At 45.2% G+C, this 16,223-nt stretch overlaps 1 protein-coding gene across 1 annotated transcript; it reads left to right on the top strand.

The window, feature by feature from the left end:
• Nucleotides 1-9,049: 9,049 nt before the first annotated feature.
• Nucleotides 9,050-15,821, top strand: LOC124545331 (glycine-rich cell wall structural protein-like). Its single transcript, XM_047124231.1, has 4 exons — nt 9,050-9,114; nt 13,267-13,740; nt 14,472-14,568; nt 15,437-15,821. Exons 1-4 carry the CDS (start codon nt 9,097-9,099, stop codon nt 15,727-15,729), a joined length of 882 nt encoding a protein of 293 aa, XP_046980187.1. The 5' UTR covers nt 9,050-9,096; the 3' UTR covers nt 15,730-15,821.
• The last annotated feature ends 402 nt before the right edge of the window (nt 15,822-16,223 follow it).

The following is a 16,223-nucleotide window of genomic DNA, read 5'->3' as shown; positions in this document are numbered from 1 at the left end:
TCCCAGAACTCCTGAAGATAGACGTTGACTGTGGACTATCGCAGACAAAGTCTCTTTGACTGCTCAGAGATGTCACTAAGCCTGCCCAAAGATGTAAACAACCATGCATAATCAGCACTTATTAGATGGAGGAGGTCCAACAGCCGATCAGTTCCGACCATTCCACCAGGAAGGAGGTTCACGGCTCGTAGTTCAACCACGCCTAGACGGTCTACTCCGCAGTTTGATGGCGTCCGTATTGTTACTTTGTGCCAGGAAAGGCTCTCAACAAGGGAAGTATCCAGGCATGTCGGAGTGAACCAAACCGATGTTGTTCGGACATGGAGGAGATACAGAGAGACAGGAACTGTCGATGACAAGCCTCGCTCAGGCCGCCCAAGGGCTACTACTGCAGTGGATGACCGCTACCTACGGATTATGGCTCGGAGCAACTTTGACAGCAACGCCACCATGTTGAATAATGCTTTTCGTGCAGCCACAGGACGTCGTGTTACGACTGAAACTGTGCGCAGTACGCTGCATGATGCGCAACTTCATTCCCGACGTCCATGGCGAGGTCCATATTTGCAGCCAAGACACCATGCAGTGCAGTACAGATGGGCCCAACAACATGCCGAATGGACTGCTCCAGGACTGGCAACACGTTCTCTTCACCGAGTGTCGCATATACCTTCAACCAGACAATCGTTGGAGACGTGTTTGGAGGCAACCAGGTCAGGCTGAAAGCCTTAGACACACTGTGCAGCGAGTGCAGCAAGGTGGAGGTTCTGTGCTGTTTTGGGATGGCATTATGTGGGGCGGACTTAAGCCACTGGTGGTCATGGAAGGCGCCGTAACAGTACGTAAATGCCATCCTCCGACCGATAGTGCAACCATATCGGCAGCATTTTGGCGAGGCATTTGTCTTCATGGACGAAAATTCGCGCCGCCATCGTTCACATCTTGTGAATGACTTTATTCAGGATAACGACATCGCTCCACTAGAGTGGCCAGCATGTTCTCCAGACATGAACCCTATAGAACATGCCTGGGATAGACTGAAAAGGGCTGTTTATGTACGACGTGACCCACCAACCACTCCGAGGGATCTACGCCGAATCGCCGTTGAGGAGGGGGACAATATGGACCAACAGTGCCTTGATTAACTTGTGGAACGGCGAATACAGGCATGCATCAATGCAAGAGGACGTGCTACTGGGTATTAGTGGTACCGGTGTATACAGCAATCTGGACCACCACATCTGAAGGTCTCGCTGTATGGTGGTACAACATGCAGTGTGTGGTTTTCGTGGGCAGTAAAAAGAGCGGAAATGACGTTTATGTTGATCTCTATTCCAATTTTCTGTACAGGTTCCGGAATTCTCGGAACCGAAGAGATGCAAAACTTTTTTTGATGTGTGTATAACTAGACGATGACTGCATCCACTTAGTTGTCGAAAGTGGTTGAGATGAGGCATTGAAGGGTATGCGTCGAGTTGCTCGTACTTTGTGGGATCACTGAGGATGAGAGGGTGGAGGAGGAGGAGATACTGTGGTATCAGGCCATGGACATCAGGGCAGTGCTGAGCGGCGGTGGCACCGGGGACGGCATCGGCGGTGGCTTCTCGGACAGCGATTAGCGACACCTTTACCGACGAGGCATGCCTCACTGGACACCGCTTCAGTGAAGCAGGCTTTCCGCACCCATTACCCGCGGCACATTGTATTGTGGAAATTGTTCCTTTGACACAGCCGCTGCAGAAGAGAGAGAATAACGAAAAAAAGTTAAGTAAAACGTTCCAGACACTGTCAGCTGCAGCAAGGAAAGAAAGAATACTGAGTAGTGGCTCATTGGCATCTCTCTGTCCTCTACCCACTGTGGCATTTCGTTCTCTGTTGAATTGGGGAAGAGCCATCTGCCCTCCTCAGTGATATCACCTGTAACGTATTCGTCTAATAAAGAAGACACACACACACACACACACACACACACACACACACACACACACACACACAAACTCTTCTTCTGTCAGGAAATCATCCAGAACAACGACAAAGAATATATACCTTATTACATATACATTGAAATTTTTGTCAAACACCAGCATACTACACACACAGTACAACTAAGAAGAAAAATACGTATACTACTTACAATGCTGCTGCTGGATTAGAGCAGCTAGCTCACCAATGATGTGTTACATACTGTGGAACCTTGCTTAACGCGCACCTCCCATAACGCCTGATTTGCATAACGAGCTAAAAAATTGTAAAAAAATGACTCGCTTAACGAGCGATGTTTCGCATAACGAGTGATGACGATTTATTGTGATGTCACCAGCCGTTCGAGCGCGGCGGGGGAAACGTTGAACAATATGAACATTTCTCATTGCCAGCAGCGACATACGAACAATGTCTTTAGTACGTACTGCAGTCTGGATTTAGTGCTCTTTCTGCTACTAGCTTAGTGCAGCTTGTGAACACACATTTTTCTGAACTTGTGTTAACACAGCGTTTTTTTTGTGTGCAAGCTTCAATAACCTTCCTAGAAATGGCCCCGAAGATAATGCCGCAGGAGCACGACCATAGGAGAAAGAAAATGTCCTCAGAAATGAAACGTAAAATCATTGGAAAACGCGAACGTGGTGTGAGAGTTGCTTATATAGCACACACATTCAATCGGTCTACATCAGCTATTTGAACTATCCCCAAAAACAACGACATGATAATGCGGTAGATGCTTCAATGGTGTGATAAGAGTATGCAAAACAACGGTTTCATATTCTGGACGATGTTGAAAAGGTTGCTCCTTGTGTGGATAAATGTAAAGCAACTGCAAGGCGGCATTATTAACGAAAATATCATTTGTGAGAAGGAGAGAATGATTGTCGGCGACTTCGTTAAGAAGACTCCAGGATCATCAGCGGCGGAAGAAGTGTTTCAGGGAATCCATGGGTGGTTCGAGAAGTTTAAGAGAAGACCAAGCATCCACAGCGTTGTGAGGGACGGTGAAGCAGCAAGTTCCGACCCAAGGGCAGCAGAGAGCTTCATCAGCAACTTTAAGATGCTCATAGATTCTGAGCTTTATCTGATGCAACAGGTATTTAATTGTGACGAGACGTGTCTATTCTGTAAAAAGATGCCAAAGCGTACCTTTATAAAAGCAGAGGAGAATACACTGCTCGGTCACAAGGCAATAATAGACCGTTTCATACTGCTATTCTGTGCCAATCCAAGCGACGATTTGAAAACTAAACCACTGCTTGTTTACCATTCATTCAGGAACTCCACCGGCCTTCAAGAAGTGTAAAGTCCAGGAGAGCAGGTTAAATGTGATGTGGCGGTCCAACAACAAGGCTTGAGTGGCAGGTGACCTTCTTTGTGATTAGATCAGTGAAGTGTTTGGTCCTTCAGTGAAAAAATATTTGCTGGAGATGAATCTGCCACTTTGTGTCTTCCTTGTTACGGACAACGCACCTGCCCATTCTCTAGGCCTACAAGACGACCTCCTTGAAGAATTTCAATTTACCAAGTCCAATTTCTGCCTCCAAACACCACTCCGTTACTCCAGGCTATGGAGCAGTAGATTATTTCTAACTTTAAAAAGCTCTAGACTAAAGCACTAATCGACAATTGCTTTGTGTTGACTGAAGATACCAATCTCACTTTCAGAAAGTTTTGGAAATATCACTTCAGCATCGTTGCCTGCATCAAGATGATCGAAAAGGGGTGGGAAGGGATCACCACTCCTTCTTGGAAGAAGTTTCGGCCAGAGTCCGTTGTCGAATGTGACTCTGAGGCATTTGAGTCAGTACCTCCGGAGTCAACGTGATTGTGTCTTTGGCCAAGGGCAAGGGACTAGAAGTGGATAACAATGATACTCATGAGCTTGTTGACGATCACAGCCAAGAAATGAGCACCGAAGAGGTTACGGAGCTGCAATGTGTTTCACAGGAGGAGCTGTAGCGGAAGAGGAGGAGAAGGAGGAGGAGGCGGTAACAGCAAAGCAGCATTCTTCTGGCACAGTAAGAAAAATGCGGAAAGTATGCGAATCGGTTACATCGTACATTGAAAATCAACACCCCAATACAGCAACATGCTGCAAATTTATTTGACGGTAATCCTGTGTCGCATTGTCGCCCAGGTGTTGAAGAGTCGGCAGAAACAAATGGCTGTAGATAGCTTCTTAGAAAAAAGGAATTAGTTATATATTATGAATAATAAAGTACATAATAATGTATGTACAATTATCCTGGAATAAATGGCATGAATAAGAAAAGACTTTTAGTACTTTTTCCGCATGGATCGCATTATCGCATTTTTCGTTAATTTATAGGGGATAAATTTTTTCACTTAACGAGTATTTCGCACTATGAGTAAGATTCTGGAACGAATTATGTTCGCTATGCGAGGTTCCACTGTATACAGGATGGTCGGAAATTCCCGTTACAGACTTCTAGGACTTGTAGAGGGGAGTGAGTTCATCGTATTTTGAATAGGAACCCATGTCCGGAAAGGTCACCCAACGAGACTACAGAGCGTCAAATTTACAGGCGCGGGCTTCTGTAAATGTACGTATACACAGGGTGATTCCGTGATGATGTTACAGGATTTCTAGGATGATTGAGAACTATAATGTATTGATTTGAAGTAAGGATACCTGTAGCGGAAACGATCGAGTCGAAAGTTATAAACGAAAATCGTTCTGATACGTCTGACAGTTGAATGCATGTTCCGGTTCTTGTGTTGCGAAGAGTGTAGGGTTGGTAACTTTCAGTGGTGGTAGTGTGGACAAAAACGAGAAAAAATGTCCAATAAACGTGGGCTCTAAAGTGCATACCTCAACAGCTATGAACACTTGCTCAGTAGAGGAGATGAGTTTCACATTAGCGAAGATGAACGAATGGTCATAGCTCCTCAGGTATGCATTTTAGAGTCCATGTTTACTGGACATGCCCTGTCGGGGCAGAAAAATGGCGAGTATATTCCTCTTTAAATGGCTCTAAAGAGAAAAGTGGGGAACCATCAGCCTCAGACCACATTCCTCTTTCCTAACTAAAGGTTTTGGCTTGCGAACATACTCGGGCCCTTTCAACATAGAACTTTCTATATCCTTTTCTGTCTCTCTTTCCAGTTAAGCCATCATAGTGCCACAGCCTATATACACTCAAACACCAAAGAAACTGGTGTAGGCATGCGCCTTCAAATACAGAAATATGTAAACAGGCAGGCTGGTTGGTTGGTTGTTTGGGGAAGGAGACCAGACAGCGTGGTCATCGGTCTCATCGAATGAGGGAAGGATGGGGAAGGAAGTCGGCCGTGCCCTTTCAGAGGACCCATCCCGGCATTTGGCTGGAGTGATTTAGGGAAATCACGGAAAACCTAAATCAGGATGGCCGGATGCGGGATTGAACCGTCGTCCTCCCGAATGCGAGTCCAGTGTCTAACCACTGCGCCACCTCGCTCGGTTAAACAGGCAATGCCTATTTTAGACATGTGTCTGGAGCAGTTGTTAGGTTGGTTACTGTTGCTACAATCAAGATTTATGTGAGTTTGAACGCTGTGTTATAGTCAGCGCACGAACGTTGGGACACAGCATCTCCGTGGTAGCGCTGACATGGGGAGTTTCCCGTACGACCTTTTCACGAATGTACTGTGAATATCAGGAATCCGGTAAGACATCAAATCTCCGACATCGCTGGGGCCGGAAAAACATCCTGTCAGAACGGGACCAACGACGGCTGAAGAGAATCGCTCAACGTGACAAGTGCAGCCCTTCCTCAGGTTACTGCAGATATCAATGCTGGACCATCAACAGGTCTCACCGTGCGGCCATTCAATGTAACATCATCGATACGGACTTTAGGAGCCGAAGGCTTACTCGTGTACCCTCGATGATTGCACGACACAAAGCTTTGCGCCTCGCCTGGGCCCGTAAACACCGACGTTAGACTGTTAATGACTGTAAACATGTTGCCTGGTCGGATGAGTCTCGTTTCAAATTGTATCAAGCGGATGGACGTCTACGGGTATGGAGACAACCTCATGAATCCATGGGCCCTGCGCTTCAGAACGGGACTGTTCACTCTGGTGGAGGCTCTGTAATGGTATGGAGCGTGTGGAGTTGGAGTGACATGGGATCCCTGATACGTCTAGATACGACTATGATAGGTCATACGTACGTAAACATCCTGTCTGATCACCTGCGTCCATTCATGTTCTTCGTGCATTCCGACGGACTTGGGCAATTCCAGCACGACAATGCTACACCCCATACGTCCAGAATTGCTACAGAGTGGCTCCAGAAACACTCTTCTGAGTGTATTCCGCTGGCCACCAAACTCCCCACACAAGAACATTATTGAGCACGTGTGGGGTATCTTGCAACGTGCTGTTCAGAAGAGATCTCCACCCCCTCGTACTTTTACGAATTTATGGACAGCCCTGCAGGGTTCATGGTGTCAATTCGCTCCAGTACGACTTATCAGACATTTGTCGAGTCCATGGCACGTCGTTTTGCGGCATTTCTGTGTACTCGCGGGGGCCCAGCACGATTTTAGGCAGGTGTACCAATTTCTTTGCCTCTTCAGTGCATGTCCCACTACTTGCTTTTTCTCCAATTGATTTACAGAATATCCCACTGCTGCTGTCTGCTCTCGTACTTAATGGTCTCGTTTTGTCTTTCTTTTCCGCTGCCACGGATTCGTCCATACTTCGACAACTCCAAAACTTGACACATATACACAACAAATAAGTACACTTAGTACAAGGCTGAACAAAATCGTATCCTTTAGATCTTTTTTGGATACTTCGCTAATCTATCGCAATTCACTGAAAACATCCAGCTTATTATTTGTATCTTAAAAGAGCTTAAATGTGATTTGAAATATTTTACTGAATTTTCGGTCTTTCCAGTTTCAAAACATTTTTCGCAGTCATTTTGAGTTCTTTTCAGGGATGTGAAGACCCTTTGTAGCCCATTTTTTATCACTGTAGCACCAGTTTGGGCATATTTACAGAGGAGTGAAGTGCCGATTATACAGAGACAGCTCGTCATAAAGTTTTATTGATGGTTAAATGCTGACAAAAAACATAGTTTGTTGACCTCAGAACCCTTGCTGTGAGTTACTACATTTAAGTTAAAATTACATTTTAGCCTCAGACCGGATATTACGTACACATATTTTGAGCATGTATACTATGACCTTGAACCTATTGTCCTCTGTAGCGGATGATGATATCGAAAAAGTTTCACAGTTTCTCGAGAAGATCATCATAGTAGCGTATGGTAAACATACCGACGATTTGCCATGAACAGAAATTACAGAAGTGGATATCACCACAATTGCTGCTATGGCAGTAAGAGACAGAATCCTGATTGTGTTCTTAACGAGCAAAATGTCTCGAACCAAAAGTTTACTTGGTAATCTCTGATGAACTTATTTCCTGACATTTGTGTTCCTAGTGGGAAGTGTTATCGTGTACCCTCGAAGGCTTGCACGATGTACAGTGCCGCCATCGCCTACACAGGTTTTTGGGCGCCACGCACACGGGACGGAGCGCCTCCGCTCCCTTCAGGAACGATCGCTACCTTGGATAGCACAACAAGAACGGCAGCCAAGGTAAACTAACATGCATCTACGAGTGGCCTGCCCCATCTAGCGTCGGTCGCTGCACTTCACCGCCTTCCCACTACAAATAATACTATTTGTTATTTATTTCATGGAAATACTGTCGTAATTTATTTGTTTCAGTTACTTTACACCCATTCCTGTTTCATTTTCATTTTTCTTATTTATTGTCCTGATCAAAATGTAACCTGGAATATGAGAAATAGGTCAAAATGCATGTTCTAGAGTTTAATTCGTTCTTCTTCCTTTATAAGTGTAATTTTAAACACCTCACAGCTCGTAAGGTATGAATTTTAGAGGCAATATATGTTAAATATTTTTTCCTTGTTTTAGTTCGGTATATCTCTTGTCTAATATGGAAACCAAAGGGGTTGCAGTGGAAGTGGTCCACTGTCAGAAGTATCAGAACGATTTTCGCTTATATCTATCGACCCTGTCATTTCCGGACCAGGGTCCGTTCCCTCCGATTGATGTATTTACCGTTCTCCGTCGTACGTCAGAGATTGTAACGTCGTCACAGATTCACACTTTTCATCTGCTGATGACTCTCCATTCAAATAGAGTTGCTGCGTCCTCCCTATTAAAATATCCTCAAACCAGTCACAAATTTCACTCGATATCCCGTATGATCGTACTTTTGATAATACGTATAGGTGTGGTACTGAGCGAAATACTTTTCGAAAACGAAAAATAGTGCATCCGCCTGGCTGCCTTGTCAAGACTTTCAGCATGTCACGTGAGAAAAAATACAAGTTGGGTTTCATACGGTCGTTGTTCGCAGAATCTACTCCGGTTAGCATGTAGGGGGTCATTCTGTTCAAGGGCCGGCCGGAGTGGCCGTGCGGTTCTAAGCGCTACAGTCTGGAGCCGAGCGACCGCTACGGTCGCAGGTTCGAATCCTGCCTCGGGCATGGATGTGTGTGATGTCCTTAGGTTAGTTAGGTTTAATTAGTTCTAAGTTCTAGGCGACTGATGTCCTCAGAAGTTAAGTCGCATAGTGCTCAGAGCCAACCTGTTCAAGGTCCTTCTTGATGCTTCTGACGTTGTGGGGTGATGGGACAGCGAAGTGTGGCACCTGTGGAGAGGGCTGAGCCGTGTCGCAAGGCGCCAACCGTCGTTTCCCAAGCGCAGCTGGGCTCGGCGCAGCTATCGCCGTCCCGTGTGGCGACGTGCTGGCCGCCAGCGGACGGTGACGGCGAGCGTGTAAATCGACAGACAAGAGGCCAGCGCCCGTCCGGACAGACAGAAAAACGGCCGCCCGATCTCGGGAAGTTGCGAAGCTCTCCGTCCGTGTTTCCGGACCGGCGAAAGGCGATGAACCCGGTGACGTCACGGCCGCGGGGATTCCGCATTCGTCGCCCCGTCTCCCGAAGAGGACCAGACGGTGGCTGCCTGTATAAAACGCTCGGCTGGACACCGAGTCGTCACCAGTCTCCAAGTGTCCGCTGCCAGCAGCAAGCCGAGCACCGCAGGAGTAGCGAGCGACATGGGCCGCACGACGAGGGTAAGCTGCGCACCAAGTACCAAGTCATGCAACTACAAAATACTCCATACCTCCTGTTTTCAGTGCATTTATTCTGATGTTACATATTTTTCCCTCAGCTCGCAATTCTTCCCTAGTTCTCCTCCATTGAAATAAATCTCTCCTTATATAAACGTCAGTCATTTCGAATAACTCCGTCTCTATCCCTCTGTGTTTCTGGGATACAAGAATGCGAAAAGGACGGATTGCACATTTTACAATTCAATTAACAGCCAACAATTGCTATGCAGTTTTCTGCAGTCTGTGGCAGCGACTTTTAGATCACAACGTAATTCAGGGCTGTACATTCGGGTCTTGATGACTGACGGGTGCAATGTTTCGGCAACCGACTACTTTGCCATCATCAGGTGCATTGACATACAGAGATACGGTCGCACATCTGTCAACTATTTTGCAATCCTCATTTTTCTATAGAACTCTTTTCAGGTAAACTTCTCCCAGACTTTATTTCTACTGTTCTGAATACTGAATTTACTTAACAAATTTGTTTTTGTTCTTAGCTGAATGCGTCGTCAACTGTATCTTTCTCATGTTTGCCGGCATTCACTTCTTCACTCCTCCAACATTCAGAGCTACACAGCGATTTACAGTAAAAGATAGGGACGTAAACGCTTACAATTTTGCGCTAAAAAGGTGGTTGCAGTGTGTGTCATTAGTTAACAAAAATCTTTTCTCTAGTCTTTTCCTTTTGTACCAAGCAACGGGGAGCTAGTGGTTAAGACTATATACTCATATTGGGAAGAACCGAGTTCGAATACCCATTTGGGTATCCTGATTTTGGCTATATACGTCTACATTCCCGCAGTCCACTTTACAGTACATGAGGAATTTACTTCTCACCAGTATTAGTCGTTCTCCGTCCTACCCCATTCGCGCATGAGTCGCAGAAAAATGACCCCATAAAGATTCTAATCCTTCGTGTTTACACGATCCTTAGGCGAAACAGGTAATGTTGTTGCGTAGTCTACCTCCATTATCGATTCTCTCTAAATCTATCCAGCGTATTGGTTCCAGCGAGTTTAGTTGTCTGAGCTTCGCCGGCCGCTGTGACCGAGGGGTTCTTGGGGCTTCAGTCCGGGACCGCGCTGCTGCTACGGCCGCAAGTTCGAATCCTGCCTCGGGCATGGATGTGTGTGATGTCCGTAGGTTAGTTAGGTTTAAGTAGTTCTAAGCCTAGGGGTCCTCATGACCACAGCAGTTGAGTCCCATAGTGCTCAGAGCCATTTGAACCATTTGAGCCTAGGCCACTTCAGCCAAACGTAGAGGTTGCGTATTAAAACTACCGCAGGTTTCTTTCTAAATCATCTGCAGCATTTCGTCCCTAAATATTTCAATACATTTTGCTTTTCTTACATTTCTTCGATTTATTATGACATGTTTAGTGCAACAGCCATCCACCACTGCATAGATTTATATGAGTAATAATGAAGACACGCAATTACTCATTTATTTTTGGAGCATCTGTCTGTTTTTGTTCTGTTTAAATTATGTAAAAGTTCTGAAATAAGGAAGAACAAGCATTAAACACAACTAACTCTAACTGGGGATAATATAAGAAAACAGTCACCGTTTTCTGGCAGATCATTCAAACTTATTTCCTATACTTACAGCTAGTTACATCTGCATGCAATATCCAAGCTGCCCTAGCCTCATTTCACGACGTCGGCTGTAAGGAAGGAATGTCATAGTCATCGCAACAAAAAAAGAGGTAGAGACACAGAGATACAATTGTCTCCAGTAGCTTGTACTGTCTTCCGCTTGGTTAACGCCTGTATCAAGAACGAAGTTAAAGTATTGATGCATGGATTTCGTCTCATATAGATATCACTACCTTGACTTAGAATTGTGTAAATATATACACATTAAGTGAGAACTACTAGTTTAGAAGGATAGAAGATTTTTCACGATGGGAGGAAGTGTTACTATGAATTATATCTGGTGAAGGTTTGGGACGATTATTGCAGTTTCTTCGTGAGTTGTTGCCACAAAACCAGTGAGCAATTTATAACAGATCATCATCATATTTGGAGGAGAAACCAATAGAAATTCTCGTGGAACGATCTGTCGTTCGACTAATAGTCGCATATGTTGCTCTACCCTTCTGTGTTGGCCAACTGCAAGCCTATAGAATATTCTAAGGATACCGTATATACCTATAAAACACTCTAGCGCTTCCATAATGTGAGAATAATGAACCCACGCCATATCAAAATATAATGTTCTTCATCTGAGACACAGTGCAACAGGAATCGAATGACAATGGACAGCTTTCGCCGACCCGTGCAGTGCAGAACGAAGGGACGTGCGCCCGGTAGTCAGGTTATCGCTGTCTCTAATTGCTGTCCCTTGAGACATTCGATCCGCTCTCTACAGTCTTCTCCGCGAGGAAATCCTCGGTCTGCACCGCGACTGCTCGCTGTCTGAAACCGGACCACTTCCCTTCACGGGAGATCCGCCTCAGTTCAATGATCTCTTGCCAGAACCTCCAGACTATCCATTGCTGGATAGGAGCAATTACTTTTAATCTACAGCTCAGAGAGACGATTACTCTGCATCCTATGCGCATGTCACCCAAATCTTTGCTGTTTATGAGACCAGAGACAGCTTATTACCAACTGACATGGAAGTTTGTCATCCTTCAGATAGGGGTGTTATGCTCGGCGTCCTCTTTTGTGCAATTAGAGAGCAGGCCTTCACCAACATCGTTAACATAAACACGACATTACACACAACATGCACATACACACCCATCTAATCTCCAACAGTCACACTTGATATCAACACAAGCCAAAGGTATCTATGTGTGTCACGCAGTTTCTTAGATTTCAGCTTTTCAATAGTGTAATGTCAACGTACACCTTACAGCCAAACTTCATTCACGACATTGTCCAAGAACAAAATTTTTAGGTAGACCTCATCAAGGAACTGCATTCATATTTGACAGTTTACGTAAAGACTTCTATCACGATTAACAGGTATCTGCAGGGATGAACACATATTTGTACGTGTAGATTTTCTACAATTATTTGTGCGTATTATGAGAACGGTATCCACCGCACCAGACCTCTACAGGTAACTTTCTTCCTATAAAGGTTAATCTACACATCTTGTTGAGAGACCTGTACGATTCTCAAACTTTTTGGGTTGATAGAAGTATGAAGCTGACGTTACAACAATCGAAACTCCGCTGCACTACTCACAAGTGAAAGTAAATAAATACATATAAATACCAGTGCAGGTACCACTGTTGTAATCAAACAGAAATCTTTTCGCAGAGCCACCTACTTATCTGTTTCCTTATATCTTTACCCACTCTTTATTGAAAGCTGAGTAAACGTTAACATCTCTTTAGCAGTGGTCAGGCAGTCGTTTCAGACAGATTAGAAACTACAGACCAGCCGGCGGGTGATCAGTAACGACACAATTTCGAGACATTCAAAAGGTATTCAAATTTCTTAACAGGGAAAGATGGCTAACTTAATTACACGGCTGGATGGTAGTTCAGAACTTTAAAGAAATATTTATTGCTTTAGCGTTTAGTTGCATTATTCTGCAGGGAAATCTTGCCTTTCTTAATTTTCTGATGGCTAAACTGGCTTTTCTAGATATTAGTAGGAATGCAACAGTAAACATATAAGTTTTATTAACAGTGAATTCGGTTTAATGATGTTATTATAAAAGCGAAAGTGACAACACTGCACAAAAAGAAATTCTGCCTCAGTCTGCAGAGTAGTATATGCTGTTACGAAACTTCCTGAAACGTAATTATGTGCTGGACGACACTAGACAATCCATAACAAAATAATGTCCTCTGAAGAATGTTATAAACCATATTCTATCATCAAGACATCATCCACCGTATTTCTCGCACACGTAGTTGCCCATTGTGGTACAGAGATCTCCTGCGGGCTTTGGAAGATATGCAGATAGGTACTGGCAGATTAAGGTTATGAGCTAAACTGTGAAGTGTGTTTGTTATTTCTTCAGTGGATAGAGCACTTAGTGGGATAGATAAAGCTCCACGCTTTTGACCACTTAATCAGCCAGCAATGATTTTCAGTTGACAACCACAAGGAAGTAGAGCTGAACTCTAACTTGTTGTTTGGTGTGCAGGTACTGGTGGCAGCAGGCCTGCTATTGGCAGTGCTGAGCCAGGATGGTATGGCACGGCCTTGGGGCCACGGAGGCGGCGGAGGCGGCGGCCACGGCGGAGGCGGCGGAGGTGGCGGCCACGGCGGAGGCGGAGGCGGCGGAGGTGGTCACGGAAAACATCTCGGAGGATCTGGCGGCTACGCCCACTCCCACGCCTACTTCCACGGACCGGTAGCTGGAGCCCATGAGGCTGTCCACGGCGGCGGTGGCCACGGGGGCGGCGGAGGCGGTGGCGGACACGGAGGTCACGGGGGCGGCGGCGGCGGTGGCGGACATGGAGGACACGGTGGTGGTGGCGGCGGACACGGAGGTGGTCACGGAGGCTACGGTGGCGGCGGACACGGAGGCCACGGTGGCGGTCACGGCGGAGGTGGCGGCGGTCACGGAGGTGGCGGCCACGGAGGCGGCGGTGGTGGACACTACACCGACTTTGTCGTAAGTACATATAAAAGAAGATGTAATACCATCCAAATCTGCTATATTCAACAAATCTGGTTTAGTTTGCCATTGGCTTCTCATAGACACTGCAACTGTAAATAGATGCCAATACAATGACGTGACTAGCAGTAAGTGATGAGTGAAATAATTTTTCTGCTATGAAAATTCGTGGGCCCAGTTTCATAAGGATTCGTATGCAAGACAGGAGTAGCAGATTTCAGTATAAAGCACTAAACTGATATGGGAATATCTATCAACATTTTTAGTAATGTAGAATTCATGTAAGATATCCAGAAATGATACTGAAAATATAGAACTAACATGTGTCACTTAAACCTAGCTGTGAAGCGTTGGTTTCCATCACTTGAATCATTTTCTGTTATGGAAGTGAGTATATAACAATCTTCTAGAACAAATCTCCATTGTGTGAGACAATTTAGCTCATTTCTGTTCAATAGCTAGTAGATTTTTGGGTGATTTGCCTACTTTTGATCTGTACTGTACTGTGTTGTTTGTAAGCTTTTGTCAGACTACCTGCAGTTTATTTTCTCTTTCTTCTAGCATGATTGGAACAAGTTACATTGTAATAAAGCAACATTTTGTATGAGCTGAATACTTTTCTCAGTTGATTGGCCATTTAGATAACTTTATACATTCTTCTGCTGCCTAAGTTGTTATTGCTTCTTGCCATATCTTGTGCTTACCATGATCTGTTGTTTGCCTTACAGGCCTACCCACTGTACACCTATGGTTATGACGTGTCTGACAAGCACACTGGAGACCACCACGGACATAAGGAGGACAGAAAGGGACACAGTGTGATCGGTAAGCTACAGACACCGCTGTAATGTTATGTTCATGTTAGCAATGATTGTAAGGATCCACAGCTTAAATAATTTACAAAGAAAATATATAACGCTTTCATAGCCCATGGTAGGAACTTTTTCCTTTATTTTTTCGCATAATCGGTTTCGAGATACTCAGTTTCATTATAGACTTATTACGTGAGTGATTATATTGGACAGTGAACGATTAGAGAGTGAAGCTGAATATAATGTTTTTATATTGCGACGATGTAAAGGCTCCGTATATTCAAATGGGATACGTCCCTTCTTGAAGCATATGTGTCTACAGGCAAACTGTTGAGAACAGTGCTGAAGACTTGTGAGACGAATTGTATCCATCCACTTCATGTCAGGGCCCGCGTTTGCAGAGTAAAGTATTCACTGGGTCAGTCTTAAGTACCTCAAGGGTTTTGAGAAGGTGCCTGTGTCAAAACTAGAAGACATACAGAAAATAGACACCTATTAGTGGATGGATCACCTTTCAAAACTCTTACCTCACAATACAGTTGCTCAGTGTGGGCACTGTTTGTGACGTGGGAAATGTCGATATGCGTGTGTAGTTCATTGAGCCCCCTTAAACGAACTCCGTAGTAGGCAATCCGACAATATGGAGCGGATGACTTTCTGCGTGGTCTGACACGCCTACCACCCAGTATGATTACACCGTGTTGCTCGTTAATAACCGAAAACTGAAGAGATGATCTGTCCACTGAATGGTGCAATTTTTGTATAGGTTCTGTAGTTTTCGCACTGTCTTCTAAAGCCTCAGAGGTTCTTACGAATAATCCTGTATATCGTCAGCCACATTGTTCACACACTAATCTGTACATTCTGTGTGACTCCTGCAGGAGAGTACCACATCAAGGAGCCGGGCGGCGACGTGCGCGTCGTCAAGTACAAGGCGGACAACAAGCACGGCTTCCAGGCTCACGTGAGCGGCGGCGCCGCCGGCGGAGGACACAACGACCACTCCGGCTACCACAGCGGCTGCCACGGCTGCGGATCCCATCACGGAGGCGGCGGCGGCGGCGGCGGTGGCCACGGAGGTTACGGAGGCGGCGGACACGGGGGCGGCGGCGGTGGTGGTGGTCACGGAGGTCACGGAGGCGGCGGCGGCGGCGGCCATGGGGGTCACTACTGATCGACACTGTACCTGGACAACGCCGTTTAGTGATCGGATTCTTCTGTTACGTTTGTTAATGCTTTTGTGTAAATAAATGTTTTTAGCACATTTATTGCGTTATTTTTCTCACAATCGTGTACTTCGAACCAAGATGTGTAAGTTGTTGGCGAAACCTGTTGCACTACATGGAACTGAATACTGAGTAATATAGAGGTTTCTGACAAACCCTAAATGCTGATGGTTCTGAATAAGTGCCATTGCAGATTGAAAGTCCCCTACTTGGTCATTTCACCAACAGTATTTTTCATCAGAGGTCGGGTTGATTTTTTCAGTATAGAGGAAATGAAAGATCAAAAAACTAGTAACATTTTCTGAGAGTATCACTTTGTACTGTGAACAATCCAGACTTTTTTCAAGATCAGTGTTCTGATTGGTGGCCCGCCACAATTTCCTGGCCCACCACAATTTCCTCTCTGCTTCCAATCTCTTTTAATCTCAGAGCACTACATAAA

Source organism: Schistocerca americana, chromosome 8 (genome assembly GCF_021461395.2).
Source record: "Schistocerca americana isolate TAMUIC-IGC-003095 chromosome 8, iqSchAmer2.1, whole genome shotgun sequence".
NCBI classification, from domain to species: domain Eukaryota; kingdom Metazoa; phylum Arthropoda; class Insecta; order Orthoptera; family Acrididae; genus Schistocerca; species Schistocerca americana.
The sequence above is the reverse complement of the archived record's forward strand: the minus strand, read 5'-3'. Positions and strand labels throughout refer to the sequence as shown.